Source organism: Pundamilia nyererei, unplaced genomic scaffold (assembly GCF_000239375.1).
Source record: "Pundamilia nyererei isolate P.nyererei 1_Seehausen unplaced genomic scaffold, PunNye1.0 scaffold00082, whole genome shotgun sequence".
NCBI classification, from domain to species: domain Eukaryota; kingdom Metazoa; phylum Chordata; class Actinopteri; order Cichliformes; family Cichlidae; genus Pundamilia; species Pundamilia nyererei.
In genome coordinates, this window is record NW_005187483.1 from 724,060 (window position 1) to 740,561 (window position 16,502).

Sequence of the window (16,502 nt, forward strand, 5' to 3'; positions counted from 1 at the left end):
TGTGTGTAACTGCCACAACTAAAAGATAACATGAATAGCTTTTTAATAAGAATTTAAATGTCTCTGATATTTGCCTGAATCCCAACACTGAAATTAACTCAGAAGAGGAAAGAGAAGACTTCTAAAAATACTATTATCTCTAATGAAGCTTACAGGATGTTTCTGAGGGACAGCTGCAGGGAAGAAAAGAGGAGACATGAAAACATAATACTCTTTTAATAATATTGTGCGGTGGAATTCAGAACTAGTCTCCCAGCCTTGTCAACCCTTTCCAGTTTATCTGGATGTTGCCTAGCAACACAAACAGAAATTTAGAGGCCCAGAAACAATTTCATGACATTTAAAATAGGAGACTGAGATCAAAATTGAAGCGAATTAATGACAGATATTTTTATGTGATTTATATGTGGCATTTTGTGGACTGGATTGCAACAATGTGGTCTCGAAGTATTGGTGGTAGATTTTTTTCTGCCTCATAACCATAACAATTTACTTGTACACAAAGAACTAGTAAAATGCCCAACATTTGTTACGGATCATCTCAAAATCAATATGTGCAACCAATTAAAATAAACATCTCTACAGAGATGCTCCACAAACCTCAGCCTCCCCTCACCTTTTTTTTTTCTTTCCACATCATAAACACAGCAAATGTCTCCAACTGCTAATCTTTTCCTATAATCTAAAATTATTTTATTCAGCATAAATTCAGCTGTTAAATCATTATCATGAAACACTAACCAATAAAACTCAAGGCAAAATGGGGATGCTTCCGTGTATGTTCCACACTTCCTGGGGCTCTGGCAGATTTAGTCCCAATTAAAATGTCCACCTTGAATTGAGAAGATCAATCTGTGAAAAAATTCATGTCAGTCTTTCCCAGAGGATTTTTGTTTTAAACATAGCACTAGAAACTTGCTAATAGCGCTGACATCAGCTCTTAGCTGATCTTCACACAGTTTAAAAGGTTCTATCCATCTTTCTGTCACGGTGGTAGTCTTTCATTAAATTACGTGGGTATTTTTGCTAACCGCACTCTTACCTTGCTCATTGAATCGTTCCATGACATACAGGGCCATAAGCATCTGGACAATTCTACTTTTTTGTCATTTTGCTTCTTTTTTCCCCAGAACTGTGCGGACACTTTTAGATGTTTTCTGGCAAATTATAATCTGCTCTTCTTGTTCTTGACTGTAACCAGTGGTTTGCACTCTATATATAGCCATTAAGACATCTCTTGATTGTAGACTCTGACAATGATACGCTTCAGAGTATTCTTGATTTTGGTTTTCTTAATAAAGGAAATAATTCTGCGATTATCTGCTTTAGTTGTGTTTTTGTAGTCTTTCGGGCCTTTTGCCGTTAAAATTTTTCTATCTCTCTGATTAATTTATTTTAGGTTTTAACCTACAGTAATAAGAGCCTTCTTTAATTGCATCAATCTCTTTAAACCTAATTTCCAGTATGCTACAAATTCTGCACTTTTGAGTCAACTCCAGATCTTTTATCGGTTTAATTTGTGATGGAATAATGAGGGCACAGGCCTCATCTGGCAATGAAACTGCTTGTGTGTCAATTGTCCAGTTACAACTATGAACAAATATGGCTGCAATTTCTAAACAGCTAATGCAATACGTTTGTTAAAGCTCCTGAATTAAAACTGAAAATCTGACATCTTGAATGTTTAACTTAAAGATTATAGATCCTAATATATCCGATCATTGAAATGACTACTAACAATGAAATTTGGTGTCAGGACCTACATACTGATCCTGTTAATAGTTTCTGCAGGAGTACTTTTTCTTGGCACTTGAGCTACTCCCCATGTGTCAAAATGTTCTCCCCATTATTCCAATTCTTGCTGAAGGCAATATGCCATCTCTGAAGATGGGTCTGCTACCTTAAAGGGTTTTGCTTTTGCTGACCACAGTACATTTCTTTTTCAACTACAGCCTGGCTGAGCATATAAAATAACGCACAGTTACAGTCAGGAACCCCACATAACAAAATATATGACTGTTGCTCGAAATTGTGCAATTGCTCAAAAATGCTAAATACAGGCTAGTAAATATAAGCTACATTGTTTTTTAATTAAATGCAATTCACAATCCATGTAGATGGACTGCTACTAAGTATAAGAAAAGCAAATATTTCTGGTGTAATAATAAACCATTAAGTGTTACTGGGCATTTCTTTGGGGCAAGTTACATAATACAGTTTACTCTATCATCTTTATCATCTCTATCTTTCACTTTTTGAACACTTTCTAACTATAATCTCAATTCTTTAAAATTGTGGCAGTAGGTTATTACAGAGAGACCATTATCATATATTATTTTTAATGAATAAATTACTGTATTCAGAATCCATCAAAAATACTCAATATCAGTTTTGTTTCCAGTGGATGATCAAATATACTGCTGGTCAAAATAGCATATCAAACTACTGCTGGAAACTTGTATATTGTATTTTGCAGGCAATTATCCCCTGCTATTTTCCACTTTCTCACAGACCATTATGCCATGTCCTAAAACTAGCATTTTAATTGGAAATGCTATGAGTATATCTACTGGAGCAGAGCTCTTGCATAGCTTTTGAGAAGATCTACATAGCAAACAATGAGGAAAAATATGTGCTGACCATCTTCTCTATCATATTTGAATCAATTAATTGCTTCTCTGCATGCATACACTTGAATCCTTGGTCTTTATCCCTTCTGCAGTCAAATGATAACAGGGGTTTAAGGTTGTGCTGGTGGATGATGATGTCAGGGAGTAACACGGGTCAAAGCGATTGGCAACTGCTTGCCAATTTATGCATTAAATTAATACAAATATTATAAGATCCATAATAAATTTCCTCTGCCTTGCTGTAGTTTCAGGTTGCATATCTACAAATAACTGACACGTGCAACACAGATGTATCTCTGTGTGCACAGACACTCGCACACACCTTCTCAACTTCATGCCCAGACTTCTGCATGCCTTCAAATTAAGTTTTAGAGTGGAGCAACAACACCGATCAATAAACATCACCATCATCATTATAATCATCAAATGAGAGAGAAACAGAAGGATATTTCTGACTGCTCGTTTAATTTTTAAATTGGAGTGTAATGTGTGTAGATTTGCAGATACATTTGTTTATCACTTCTTAGCCCCGCACCATTTTTTTTTTCATAAAAAAACAAAACAAACTCTGCTTCAGCATCAGAGTACAATGCAGAGTGGAGGACAGACAGATGAGATATTTTACACAGAAAAAAATTAGTTGACAATGTAGTCAATTAGATCTAAGGGAAAAGTAAAGAGCGTGCATAAAAAGGCTAAAGGTGTTACCCTAATGAGTGTATGTTAACCTCTCTGACGCCGATCCTATTGGTTATCGCTGATGTCACAGGGCAACGACAGAAGAACTGAACTACGAAGCAGATCATCCAGTTCTACAGAGGATCAATACCCAGTTTAACATTTAGTATTTTTGATTCTAATAGTGGTGGTGGGAGGTGTGTTTAGGACATTTACCAAGATAGAGGATTTGCTGGAAATATTGACATTGTAGACTAGACAGTTTTAACAACGTCAAACTCTCGAATCCCAGTAGCAGACTCACCTTTAAATCTTGTTTTACATTATCAATTTATCTCGATGAAGCAAATTTACAGTGGGAAAAAAACAAAACATTGAATCTCTGAATTTGATAAATCTTGACGAGCTTCTAAACCATGTTTCCAATGTGGGCATGACATTCAAAAATGAAATGAAATTCCTGTCTTAATATGATCCACATTGTGCATCCTTTGAGGTGAACGTCCTCTGAATTGAATACCCAGATCCAGGTTTCGGTATCTGCGGTTGCCTTGCATGGGTTTTTAGGTTCATCCAAATGAACATCACCATCAATCTCCACATCAAAAAGCTTAAAGGACTGCTGACCCTGCTGACTCGGAACAGTCTGTTCAGCTGAGCGCAACACTTCACTGTGCACTTTCAAAATGACAGCAAGGCAGCTCATTTGTGACGATCAATAATGGAGTTCGGGGTGTCTTTTGTAAGTTTGAGCTGGTTTCTTTTTGAGATATGTGAAACTATAATTATGTTTGGTCCAAATACCGATACATCACATGGTAAAACTGTCACATAGCTGCTGCCTGGTGGCTTGTGACATGACAAGTTTTGGGAAATATTAAAAACCTGTTTGTTTTTTGTTTTTCAAACATATTTTTTTATTCATATAAATTTGTTTAAAATATTCCAAAAATATAACAGTTATCTCAATTACCACTATATGTTCCCTTCATTTCTTCCATTTCCTCCTTTACAAACAATCCTTCGTTTTGAGATGATTTTCCTTTATCTCTTCTAATTTCATAAGTAATAAGTTATATTAATTGTTAAATATTAATGTGCTGCTGCTGATGTTAAATATTGTGTGAACATTTACAAGGGTCCCAAAAAACAAAACTGTATGATTTTCTCTGTATTCTTAAGATCTATTTTCTCAGCACTATACAGTTAAAGGAAAACTCACTTGTTCTTATCCCTTATTAAGAATGCTGTGTTTCCCAGACTTCAGGTCCAGTAAAGCTACAATAGATGTCAGTACCACCTATTAAGAATTTGGAGTGTCCATTTTTTAGACAATTAAGGCACAATGGTTTATCATTTCAGCCCTGGTGCCAAAACCTAAAGCTTCACTTACTAAAGTACAGTCTCAGCAGGTCAAAACATTGAAAACGCTAAGAAATATAAACAAAAATGTTAAAAACAACTTATATAATAAGTACAAAGAGCATATCCTCTTTCAGCACAGTTAGCCACTGTCATTTCCTTTTTTATCCTCCCCATGCGTGCATGCATGCATGCGCGCGTGCATGCGTGTGCGGCTAACTCACCCCAACTGGTCTGTCAGGTTCCACAGTACATTGGGAGTCGGCATTAGTGGTGAACCGTCATACAAAACAACAGAGGCTCCCACTGCCAGTGCAGATACCAGCCAGTTCCACATCATCCAGCCAGTCTAAGACCACACATGCAAACACAGTGGTCAGTTTATCTGGTATAAAACACCTTTCGTCTTAACACGGATAAAGCAGAGTGTAGCAAAATGGACATCTGCAGCAGACTGTGATTCACCTGATTATTTTTCTCATTTTACTGCATGCTGAGATACTGCTTTGGCACCTGTCTTCACATGTGAATAAAGTGAATTTTGGTTCTGCTGCACAAAAACTGTCAGTGAAGAGACTTTTACAAAACCGCTGAAACTGCTGACACTCAGTAAATTAATCAGTTTAAAGAAAATGTCTCAAGAAGTTTAATTTATTTTACACCGGTATTGCCAAACATTTGATGAGTTGTTGCTTTTCATGATGTTTATCTTCTGACTTGCTCTAAATAATTATCATTTGTCCTTCTGACTGCTTTTTAGGAATAAAATACGCTATTTAGATACATCGACTAAAGATTGTTATGTATATATTTCAACAGATTACTTGAATCCAATAGCTGGAACTTCACTGAAATTTAAGTTGGTGCACGCTTGGACACCACATCAAAAAAAAAAAAAAAAAACTGTCAGATTTTCACATAATCCAATGAATACTTTAAAAAAAAAAAACATGAGTAAAAGAAAGAAATCTCAGACTTTTCAACCCGACTTGCACATGAAAAGTTAAACTTTTAAACATTACACACCAGCTGGTATTTGAAAATATTCAAACCATGAGTGTGTCACTTTGAACAGGTTGTGAGCTTACCGTAGTGTAGTAAATGATGACATCACTGCTGGTCATATTGCCATGGAGAACGTGTTCTTTCAGGTGCTGGATGAGAGAGCCCTAAAAAGACAACAAGTATTAGAGACTAACGAGTAATCTAATGATCTAATGGTCGATTTATCTCATTATTATCTGTGAGTAAAGTTTAGTTCATTTGAGCTGACACAAATTTGACACGTGTCACTCATATTTAAAAAATTCTATGCAACAGTTCTGACAAGGCCTCGACACATGACACTTTATTTTTAGACTAAAAGGGAAGTTTGTGGTTAAGTGTTACAGTCTCCAGCACATCACAGCTGGGTACATTATTATTGCTGGTGAAGGGTACGCAAGTATCTGACCGTGTATTTCGGTTTTGAGCCCATCCTTACATAGATACAGGTGCTCCAAGTATTCGTGTGTTTGTGTGTGCATATAGTCTTTAGCTGGACTCAGCTGCCATACCCATCCTTTGGTGCGTGCCATCTTGTTACTGACAGCATGTTAACAGAGCCGTAACAAAGCAGAAAGCACAACAGTACCCAGGCTAATTGGCTGAGCCAGAGAGGACTGCCAGCGTCACAGTACGAAATGTTTTCACCAACGCATTACTGTCCAATTATCGGCTGCAAGGGGAGAAAGGGGGGGTGGGGGCAAAGGAAAGAGAAGGGGACAGAGCGAGAGACAATAAGGGAAAAAAAGAAAAGGAAGCTATACTGTAGGAGAGAGAAGGGAAAGCAGAGGGAAACTAACCTGATGAGGATCTTAAAAGAAGAACTAAGAAAAAGGAATGCAAGTTTAGAGCATAAAACCAATGTGAAAGGAAGGTGAGAGACTAAAAGCCAAGTTGGAAGCAGCAAAAGGACGAAAGGAAAAAAACTGGGTGCAGAGAGGCAAAGTATGAGCCCATTAAAAATCTAATTGAATTTTTTTTCTTTTTTAAGAACCGCGCAGCTGTGTCTCAGGTGGTAGAGCGGGTCATCTACTAATCGGAAGGTCAGTGGTTTGATCCCCGGCTGTCAAGTTGGCCTTGGGCAAAATACCAAACCCTAAATTGCTCTTGATGCACCCATCAGGGTGTGAGTGTGTGCATGACAGGTAAAAGCCTTTAAAGAATAAAGTGCTGTTGGAATGTGGCTTGTAGTGTACCTGAGCCCTCGGTAAGAAACCTCTCAGAGTATGCTTTCCATTTCTTCTGGTTCATATGCTGAGCCTAACTCACTGTTGTATTCTTATGTCGCAATTATTTTATTACAAGATAACGGAAAAAGTCCTAAAAAAATTCTGTTTTTGGGGGGAGACTTCCCTCAGACAGACAGAGTGCAAGACCAACTGTTTAGTGAAAATGCATGAATGCATTTGTTTGAGTGGGTTAAACCTTTTGAAATGGTGAGTGCTCCAGCTTTCCAAGTCCAGTGGTCTTTTTGAAATCAAATATTCTTCTCACACTAGCCCTACCTCTGATGTGGTGTGTTGCAGGGAAATGTCATTCATGCACTCTCTGGAGAGCAAGTAACCTTTTCTAGAATCTGCTGATGGAGGTCTGCTGCCACCTTGTGTTGGGAAGCGGAATGAAACGACAGACCACTTCAGCAGATGTCTTACTGGAGCTGCTTTGTTAGGATGCTAAAAGTGATCTCAGTAATCTAACAGCAGCATTCAACAGCATTAAAAAATAATAAATTGGATTAATGCCCTTTCAAAAAAGAACAATACATATAAGACTATGAAGTAATCTGCACTCACACAATGAATATCATAACATTAATAAGCCTTCATATTTTGCTAAGTCATAAAAACAGTTTTTTCTCATATTAAGCAGGATGTGTGTAATCACGGACATTTTATTTCTATAGCACACATCACAAATCATCCAGCAACTAAATTATTTTTTTTAATTCTGTTTTAAAGTTTAACAGCATAAATGAGAAATGCTTTCAATGTTGACAAGATGGAAATCCAGCAATCCATAATCTCATGACAACTGGGCATCAATCTGCAATCTGCTGACTGATGCGCTGATGTTTGACTAATGATGATGTGATGTTTTACTGAACAAATGCTTCCTTAAGATTATCCCTATTTGTCTTCTTGAAAACATTAATCTAGTCTTTTAGAGAGGATCAGACTCTTTACACATGGGTCAGCCCAGGAGAGCTTTGCAAACAGATGTGACCAGAGTGGGCTTTTTCTAAGTAAGTGAGACAGCTGCCTCTGCCTCTACCCCTTGTGGAGCATTAACAAAGCATGAGCTACAAAAACAGCAATTATGTTTTATGTTATACAAGGACAAACAAGAACACACAGCAACCCATGGGCTTTAATCAGTGATGGCATTGTGATTTTTTTTTTTATTATATAGTTATCAGCAGTGTGCTTGTGTTTATGTATGTGAAAAATACTGTGTATTTGTGTATTTAAACTAAAGACTTTTAATTCAGAGCAAGTGCAAGCCATTGTGTTTCTTACCCCAGCAGAGTGGACCATACATTTAGGAGCTCCTGTGGTTCCAGAGGAATACATGATGAAAAGAGGATGATTGAAGGGAAGCTGCTCAAATTCCAACTGAGGGAACTGGTCACCCTCGCCACGCCCAGATGCCAAAAAGTCATCCATAAATACACTGTGAAAAAATAGACGTAGAGCATGTCTCTTTTTGTTTCTCAGTTTAAAAACAGTGTAATTATATTTACAGACACACACCTGTTGGGGATTTTGGAAAGGTCAGTTTCATGTTTGGTGCGAGCGTAAGGAATCACAATGACTTTCTGCAAGTCTGGCAAACCTAGAAGAAAGAGCGAAAAAGGCTAATGTTTTATATTCTCTTTAATCCTCAAACATAGTTAAAGCCAGCAAGTTGCGCAGAAATTCTGATTTGTAATTACTGTCAGTAAACATACATACATGCTTGCATGCATGCATACATGCATATGTATAAATATATACATAATTTGCTGGTAAATGTCTTTCTCCAATATGAAAACCAACCTTTCACAACACTAATTAGCTTTTCCATGTGGTCGTGTGTTTTCCCATTGTACACTACAGCAGCAACAGAGAAGATCAGTTTAGGCTGAATTTGAGAAAACCTGTCAAGGACACCCTGAAAAAAAAAAGAGAAGGACAGAGTTCAAATTTAGGAATTTAACAAATATACATAAAACCCTTATTTCTGAGAAAAACACACACCTTCCAGAGAAAAAAACAAACATATAAACAAACAAACAACCCCCTTAGGATAATAATGGAATACAATAATAAAATAGAATAATAACATACATAATAAAATAAAAACATTTTATAACAAAAAGGAAACAAGAGTAGAGCAGAATCCAAATCCACAGGTTTGTTTCATGGTTGCAATGGTAATTCTCAGATCTGCCAGTAGGGGGAGTAGAAGCTCAAAAAATACCGAGACCAAAGGCAAAAAAAAGACTTTTGGGAAAGAAATCTCAAAGGCAAGGTTTACTCCCCGATCCTCCAATAAGAGCAGATGAAAGACCAAGAGGAAATATAATACAACAACCCTAATACTGCTACAGGTATACTACTACCTAACTTACATCCACAAATATATAAACTACATCTAAGATGTCAGATTAAATACAGCTGGTTTATTACAGCTTTAATACAGGAGAGGGGAATAAAAGTCTGACTCATCCATCCATCCATCTTCATCCGCTTTATCCGGGGCCGGGTCGCGGGGGCAGCAGCCTAAGCAAAGAGGCCCAGACCTCCCTCTCCCCAGCCACCTCCTCCAGCTTATCCGGGGGAATACCAAGGCGTTCCCAGGCCAGCCGAGAGATATAATCTCTCCAGCGTGTCCTGGGTCTGCCCCGGGGCCTCCTCCCGGTGGGACATGCCTGGAACACCTCACCCAGGAGGCGCCCAGGGGGCATCCTTGTCAGATGCCCGAACCACCTCAGCTGGCTCCTTTCGATGTGGAGCAGCAGCTGCTCTACTCTGAGCCCCTCCCGGATGGCCGAACTTCTCACCCTATCTCTAAGGGAGAGGCCAGCCACCCTTCGGAGGAAGCTCATTTCTGCCGCTTGTATCCGCGATCTCGTTCTTTCGGTCACTACCCACAGCTCGTGGCCATAGGTGAGGGTAGGGACGTAGATCGACCGGTAAATTGAGAGCTTCGCTTTTACACTCAGCTCCCTCTTCACCACGACGGACCGGTGCCGCGTCCGCATTACTGCAGCTGCAGCCCCAATCCGTCTGTCGATCTCCGGCTCCCTTCTCCCATCACTCGCGAACAAGACCCCGAGATACTTGAACTCCTCCACTTGGGGCAGGAACTCATCCCCGACCCGGAGTGGGCACTCCACCCTTTTCCGGCTGAGAACCATGGCCTCAGATTTGGAGGTGCTGATCCTCATTCCCGCTGCTTCACACTCGGCTGCGAACCGTTCCAGTGCGAGCTGGAGGCCCTCACCCGATGAAGCCAACAGAACCACATCATCTGCAAAAATCAGAGATGAGATTCTGAGGCCACCAAAGTGAAAGCCCTCCGCCACTTGGCTGCGCCTAGAAATCCTGTCCATAAAAATTATGAACAGAACCGGAGACAAAGGGCAGCCCTGGCGGAGCCCATCACCCACCGGGAACGAGTCCGACTTATTGCCGGCAATGCGAACCAAGCTCTTGCAACGGTTGTATAGGGATCGAATGGCCCGTAGCCAAGTCTGACTCAAATATATATAAATTAAGAAATAAAGGAAAGTCCTTACATTGACTCCAAAGTCAACAGATGTTGAGCTCCAAATAGCTCCGATGCTGGCTGCTGCTAACATTGCCTCCACTGCGTGGATACCATTGGGTAGGTAGCCTAACACGGGAAGAGAGAGGAGGATAATACAGTTCAGTGCAGAATTTTAAATGAAGGTTTCCTTATTAAAAAATTTGCATGAATATGATGACTTTTAAAAATATAAAGATATAGAAAAGTAGTAAAAGTACACAGTGAACACTTCAGAGACAGAATGCACATAGATTAATCCGATTTCAAAGCAGCAAAAATTAGCTTTGTTTGTCAAGCTCTGTAGTCATATGCTATCCAAAATTAGTACAATAAAACAGCTGGTCTTTTGTAGTCTTATCTGTAGTCATACTGAAAAACTTCACAGTCAGTTCACATAAATGACACACTTAAATGACAGAATATTGGAAAACATCAAAGAAATGAAGAAGAAACACATGTAGAGAGAGAGACAGTGAAATAAAACAATCTGGATACAAAGAAGAGCGAGGAAATACTCTGGCATATTTCATTCTGAACAAGTTGAACTGAGACCATAACTACTGTCTTGCAGTGACATATTCCCAGATCAATAAGTGAAATGGTGACCAAGTCAAGCACACAGAGAATAATTTAAGAAGAAATAATTAATTTTGTGTTTTTTGGGACAATGCCACTGTAAACTGTTCAAATTAACTTCCCTCCAGCCTCCAATCATCATAAAAGTTCAGAAAATTACCAAATCTACTGCATTTGATTTTTGGTGATCAATGTTTCATTTGAGCAGGAAAAAAGCTAGATCATTATGACATGCATGACAAAGTAGCAATAAACGCATGACTGGAGCTACCATGCTACCTTTAAACATAGAGCTGTTCATAATGTGTCTTATCTAAACTAATAAAACATAAAACAACTGGTAGTTCCTGCTAGACAAGCTGACTGGTCAAAGACAAATAGCAACTATATTGATAATCTCCATGTATAAATTGATTTTTATGGTTGTTATGCATACTCTTGCTGCAACAAGGATGCTGATACTGCCTGATAACATCTTGGGCTGACAGATCACCACCCTGCTACGCTGGCTCCTAGACTAATATCTCCTTACCTTAGCAAATTACGTCACGGATCATATTCTTACTACAAAATCCTGTTTGACGACCTCTGTGGCTGTTATTATGAAAGACTACTTTGTTACACTGTGAGAGTATTGCTTACGCATCAGTGTAACACACTGCCTTACCTGTTTATTCATGCATGCTAAGCTGTCAAGTATACGTGCATGTTGGCAATGAATTAGAGACAAATTTCTCCTCATGTTGACAATAAGCACTTTAGTGTGATGCAGTTGTTTAACCACACTGGATACTAGGATTCGATGATGCTTTCTTTTCTAAAACAAAAGAATTATTTAAGTAAATACCTGGGTAAAACTGAAAACTATATACTGAATACAGCCTGCAAGGTTTTAAATAAGCTGGGAATTGCTGAGTGAAGTGATTCCCGTTTTTAAGTTTTGTAGGTAAGTGCTTTTTAAATTCATTTTATTGCATCAAGGCTTTTTGAATTTGTCAGGAGTCTCAAATTAAACTTTATTTAAACAAAACAAAAAAAGAAAAGAACAATTTCATTAAATTATAAAATCCTCTGGTGAAAATTAGGATATTTGTGTTGTCGGTTTTGAACCAGTTATAATATAACACTATAAAAAAAAAATCAAAGTGCTAAAACTGAAATCATGAACACACTCTGAGCTCACCAATACTGTCAGAGAGAAGTTAGGGGCTTCTCTATTTACCTGTTTGTCTCCTTCCCTGAACAAACAGCCCCCTTTATCCCCACTGCCTCACTGAAAATCTCCAGATGGAAATGTACAGATATGTAATGTACGGACCAACTCAGTTTAGTTGGTGACTTGCAGAGTACAAATCTCCAGGCTGTAGCATACAAAAATAAGAAGATTTACAACAAATCAAGCTCTGGATCATATCTTCTGCATCAACAGCAATATGGATGACCCTCTTTCTGAGCAGGACGACGATTTAGATAAATATAGATACATCTGATAAGGAGGTAACAGGTGCTGAAGCTGCTCCTGCTTCTGCTGAAACATACAAATCCAAGTGGTTATATCTTTTGGATCCAGTACCTCCTGGCTTACATGGCAGGGCAACAGCTGCAAATGACCCCTGGCATCACCCAGTTTGCTGTGCCAAGAATAAGTGAAACCAAGACATGTTTTGATCGGTTTATGCTATTGTCACCAAAGAAAGTCACCACTGCTATCACAGACCTTGAAGGAAAAAAGTCAATGGCGACATTTAGAATGACAGTGATGATGAATAAAAGGGCTGTGCGATATGACCAAAATCTCATATCCCGATATGAGACATTTATCGTCCTGACAACGATATAAATCACAAAAATTTAACATTTTCTGTAAATTCTGTGAATCTCGGGCAGCTCGACTTGCGTGAAGTGTTTCCAGATGGGCGTCGTGTAGCTGGAGTCGAGTGTTTTAACTGATGCAGGATGAAACTATACATTTTTAGACATAGGTTGTAACGGCCGCCGTTTTCTTTGTGAGTATTTATTACACGGTGTACTGTGGCGAAAGGCCTGTTCTAACGTTTGAGTCTATTTTTTTAGCACTTGACGGCTCTTTTTTGCTTCTCATCCGTAAATTCTCTGCATACTCATTCACAGGATTCAGTTTATTTTGAAAAGTCTCAACAGGATCTTGAGCTTTATAGTGAAAGGTTTACGTGGAAAACAAACAAGCGGACGGCGGAGCCACGCGATGGTTTTACCATCATTGTTGCTAACGACAACACGTAAAAACAGGCGCTTGTCCGTCTGTAGTGTGGCTATATTAAATATAAGAAAGAAAGAACTTTAAGAAATGAATATAGCCACTACAGTTACGATCAAAACGATGAAAAGATATTGCTGTAAACAGTTTATTTGCAACAACACAAAACTAACGATAGCGTGATAGGAAACGATAGACATCATCCGATATATATCGTTATATCGAACGGCCCTACCTGAAGCCCTATACTGGTGTTCCTTTTGATGGAATGTACAGATCCAGCAACGACACCACTGATAATCACTGGGAAACATCAACAGGCAGAACTATCTGGTCTTTAAGTTTAAGTTCATGAGCTGTTTCCGGATCCAAACTCCGCTTCAGGTCCCAAAGTCAAACAAACACTGCAGCATCACTGAGAGTTAAAAACTGTTTTTCACCTTTAATAAAAATGATCAGTGAGGCTGCTCCACCAGGTGTAACGATCAAGTTTAACATCCAGGCATCCTCGAAAACAGAATTTATGAAATTTAACGGAGTTAGACGTTAGCAGGGAGTTGGATCGCTGGTTTTCACCCAAACATAACATACAATGACCTGACTGAGGGATTTCTTAAAAAATTAAAACGTATAGCTCTGATATTGTTTCCAGCATAAATGAAGACAAAAAACTAAACAACAGTGACGTTCTGTAGGGCTACCAAAGTTGAGGTAGCTGGTCTATAATGATGTGCTACATGGTGGATAGCTACACAGCTATGGTAAGCATTCATATAAACACAGTGAAGCATGAGGATGAACACTAACTTTTTTCCATTCAGTAAAAGTTAACGTGAGGGTTCCCGATGGTTAGGGACAAATATAATTGCATGGCAGGAAAAAGATGCTGTAAACGGACTAAACTTTAGTCGGGAGAACAACTGAGATAATCCATCCACAAGACGAGGTTAGTCATTCATTTACTGCTGCATGGGCTGGGCTGTAGTTACATGGTAAGGTTTTAAAAACTGAGCTTTAAAATGAATAGTGGTAATAAAAACCGAGAGAGGCCAACAATAATTACTGCCTTTTTTTAGGGGCTTGTTCAGATTAAATAGAACAAGATACAGAGCATTAAAACATGTTAAAAACACAACAGCCTTAATAAACAGAGTAGTTTGGACCCAGAAGCAGTGTTCATACATCATCACTTAAAGACCAAATTTTCCAGGCAACAATATCACTTCAGACCTTTTGAATAATATCAAGCGTCCTCAGATTTTACAACAACAGCAACATCTGACAAGCTTGCTCACATTAGGGATATACAGAAGAGATGGATCCAGCTCCTTTCACTGATGTTCAACCCAAGGCCAGAGGTGACAGTAGATGAATATTTTGCCCCTTTCCATGGAAAATGCTCCTTCTGGCAATAAATGCTCAGCAAGTCAGGAGAATATGACATAATGTGATGCAATCAAAAACCAGCTATGCATGGAATTGAAGAGGACTGGAAATTTTGGAAAAGGCAAACCTGCGAGTGGCATTCCTTGAGAAAATGAAAGGAAAACATCTAGTCCTTGATATGACTACTGGACTGCAGGGGTCACAATATCACATGTAATAATTTGTTTGCCATCTATGATGTTGAACAAGAACTTCTCAGGAGGAAACGTACCATGGTGAGCAAAATAAAAACACAACCAAGCAAATAGATTTTAATCTGAGCTGCCCCCTGAAATTTTGCAGCTAAAGGACACCACTCCACTTTCTTCAACATGTGTTTTTATAGACACCAACACTGGTGTTTAATATTGTCCAAAACAAAACATTTTTTTTTAAAATAGAAACACTTTTTTTAAAAACCCTTTTCTTAAAGTAAATACGCACGAGTCAAAATTGATCTGTAAAACCAGAGACGTTACTACAATTAACAATAATAAAATAAAAATAAATAAAACAAATTTTATTTTAGAGATGTGATCTAATACTTCTCAGTAGTAGTAAGGTAACATAAGAACCTTTTGTTTTTTTAATATTAATATTAGTATTAAAAACAACCAAATTAAAACCAAACTATTCTTGGACAAGGAAGTCTAACAGGGTAGCCAATAGCAATTTTTTTTTAAACCTTCTGTTTGTTTTAGCTTAATGCAACTACACTGCAATTGCTAGAACTGAAACACACTTATTCTCCGTATACTTAGTTTAGTTTTAGTATGTGTTTAAATAACACAAAAATCAAAAGAAGTAGCGGCTGAATGGTGGTCATGCAAGACAGGGGCTTCTTAACACAGTGTAGGATTATGCTGAAGTTAAAGCGACCAAGGAGAGCAATGAAAAGCACATGAAAGGGAGAATACGTGTGTGTGTGTGTGTGTGTGTGTGTGTGTGTGTGTGTGTGTGTGTGTGTGTGTGTGTGTGTGTGTGTGTGTGCGCGCGAGTTTGGCCCAGGGTCCACTATAAAGCATGCCAGGCTTCATCAGCTAAGTGCTTATATATCTCCTGGATTACAGACACTGACAAGACATTTCAGTCACAACTTGGGGGACAAGGACATTTCTGTCTTAAACACTTTGAGCACACACACGCGCACACTCTTGTTTAGACATGCGAAGAAAGTAATTGGGATAAAGGAGAAAAAAGGAATGATGTAGCTGGTCTCTCTCCTTTTCCCTGTTTCTCTAGCCCCCCTCTGCCTTTCTCCATCCTTCTCGTCTTTCTAATGAGATTCCCATAGAGAACAGGTCATTTAGCTAATGGATCTCCCTACCGCAATATTCGTCTTCCTTCTGAACACACATAGCCAGAACCTTTCATATACACCCTGACCGTTCCTCAACAGGTCCAGCTCAGAAACCAAACAATAAGCTCATAAACAGTCTTAGAGATTTACCACATTGTTGCCTTGTAACAAAAGCAGAAACCCCTCCTTGATTTACTTTATGACTTTGGATTCTAGCACCCTACTGATGATGGTCAGAATATTTTGTTACACATACTAAGATCTGAAAAATCCTAGCATAACTGAACTCCCTGATAATACCACAGTATAGACATGTCAATAGACACTCATGTCCATGACATCTACCAGTCTGCCACATCCCAAACATCCCAAAGGTGCTCTATTGGACTGAGATCTGATCTGATGGTGAATAGAGTGAATTTACTGTTTTGTTCAGACAGTCTTAGATTTTTGAGCTTTG

The 16,502-nt window shown here is 38.6% G+C and overlaps 1 protein-coding gene across 1 annotated transcript in view; it reads right to left on the minus strand.

Annotated features, from left to right (window-relative positions):
- Window positions 1–16,502, minus strand: part of aacs (acetoacetyl-CoA synthetase) — a 40,608-nt gene that overhangs the window by 19,114 nt on the left and 4,992 nt on the right. The window contains exons 5-10 of the mRNA XM_005738126.1: window positions 10,495–10,592; window positions 8,750–8,864; window positions 8,465–8,546; window positions 8,231–8,384; window positions 5,759–5,839; window positions 4,895–5,019 (exon numbers count right to left, since the gene is read on the minus strand). Of these exons, the coding sequence (XP_005738183.1) occupies window positions 4,895–5,019; window positions 5,759–5,839; window positions 8,231–8,384; window positions 8,465–8,546; window positions 8,750–8,864; window positions 10,495–10,592 (655 nt within the window). The remainder of the gene's footprint in view (window positions 1–4,894; window positions 5,020–5,758; window positions 5,840–8,230; window positions 8,385–8,464; window positions 8,547–8,749; window positions 8,865–10,494; window positions 10,593–16,502) is intronic.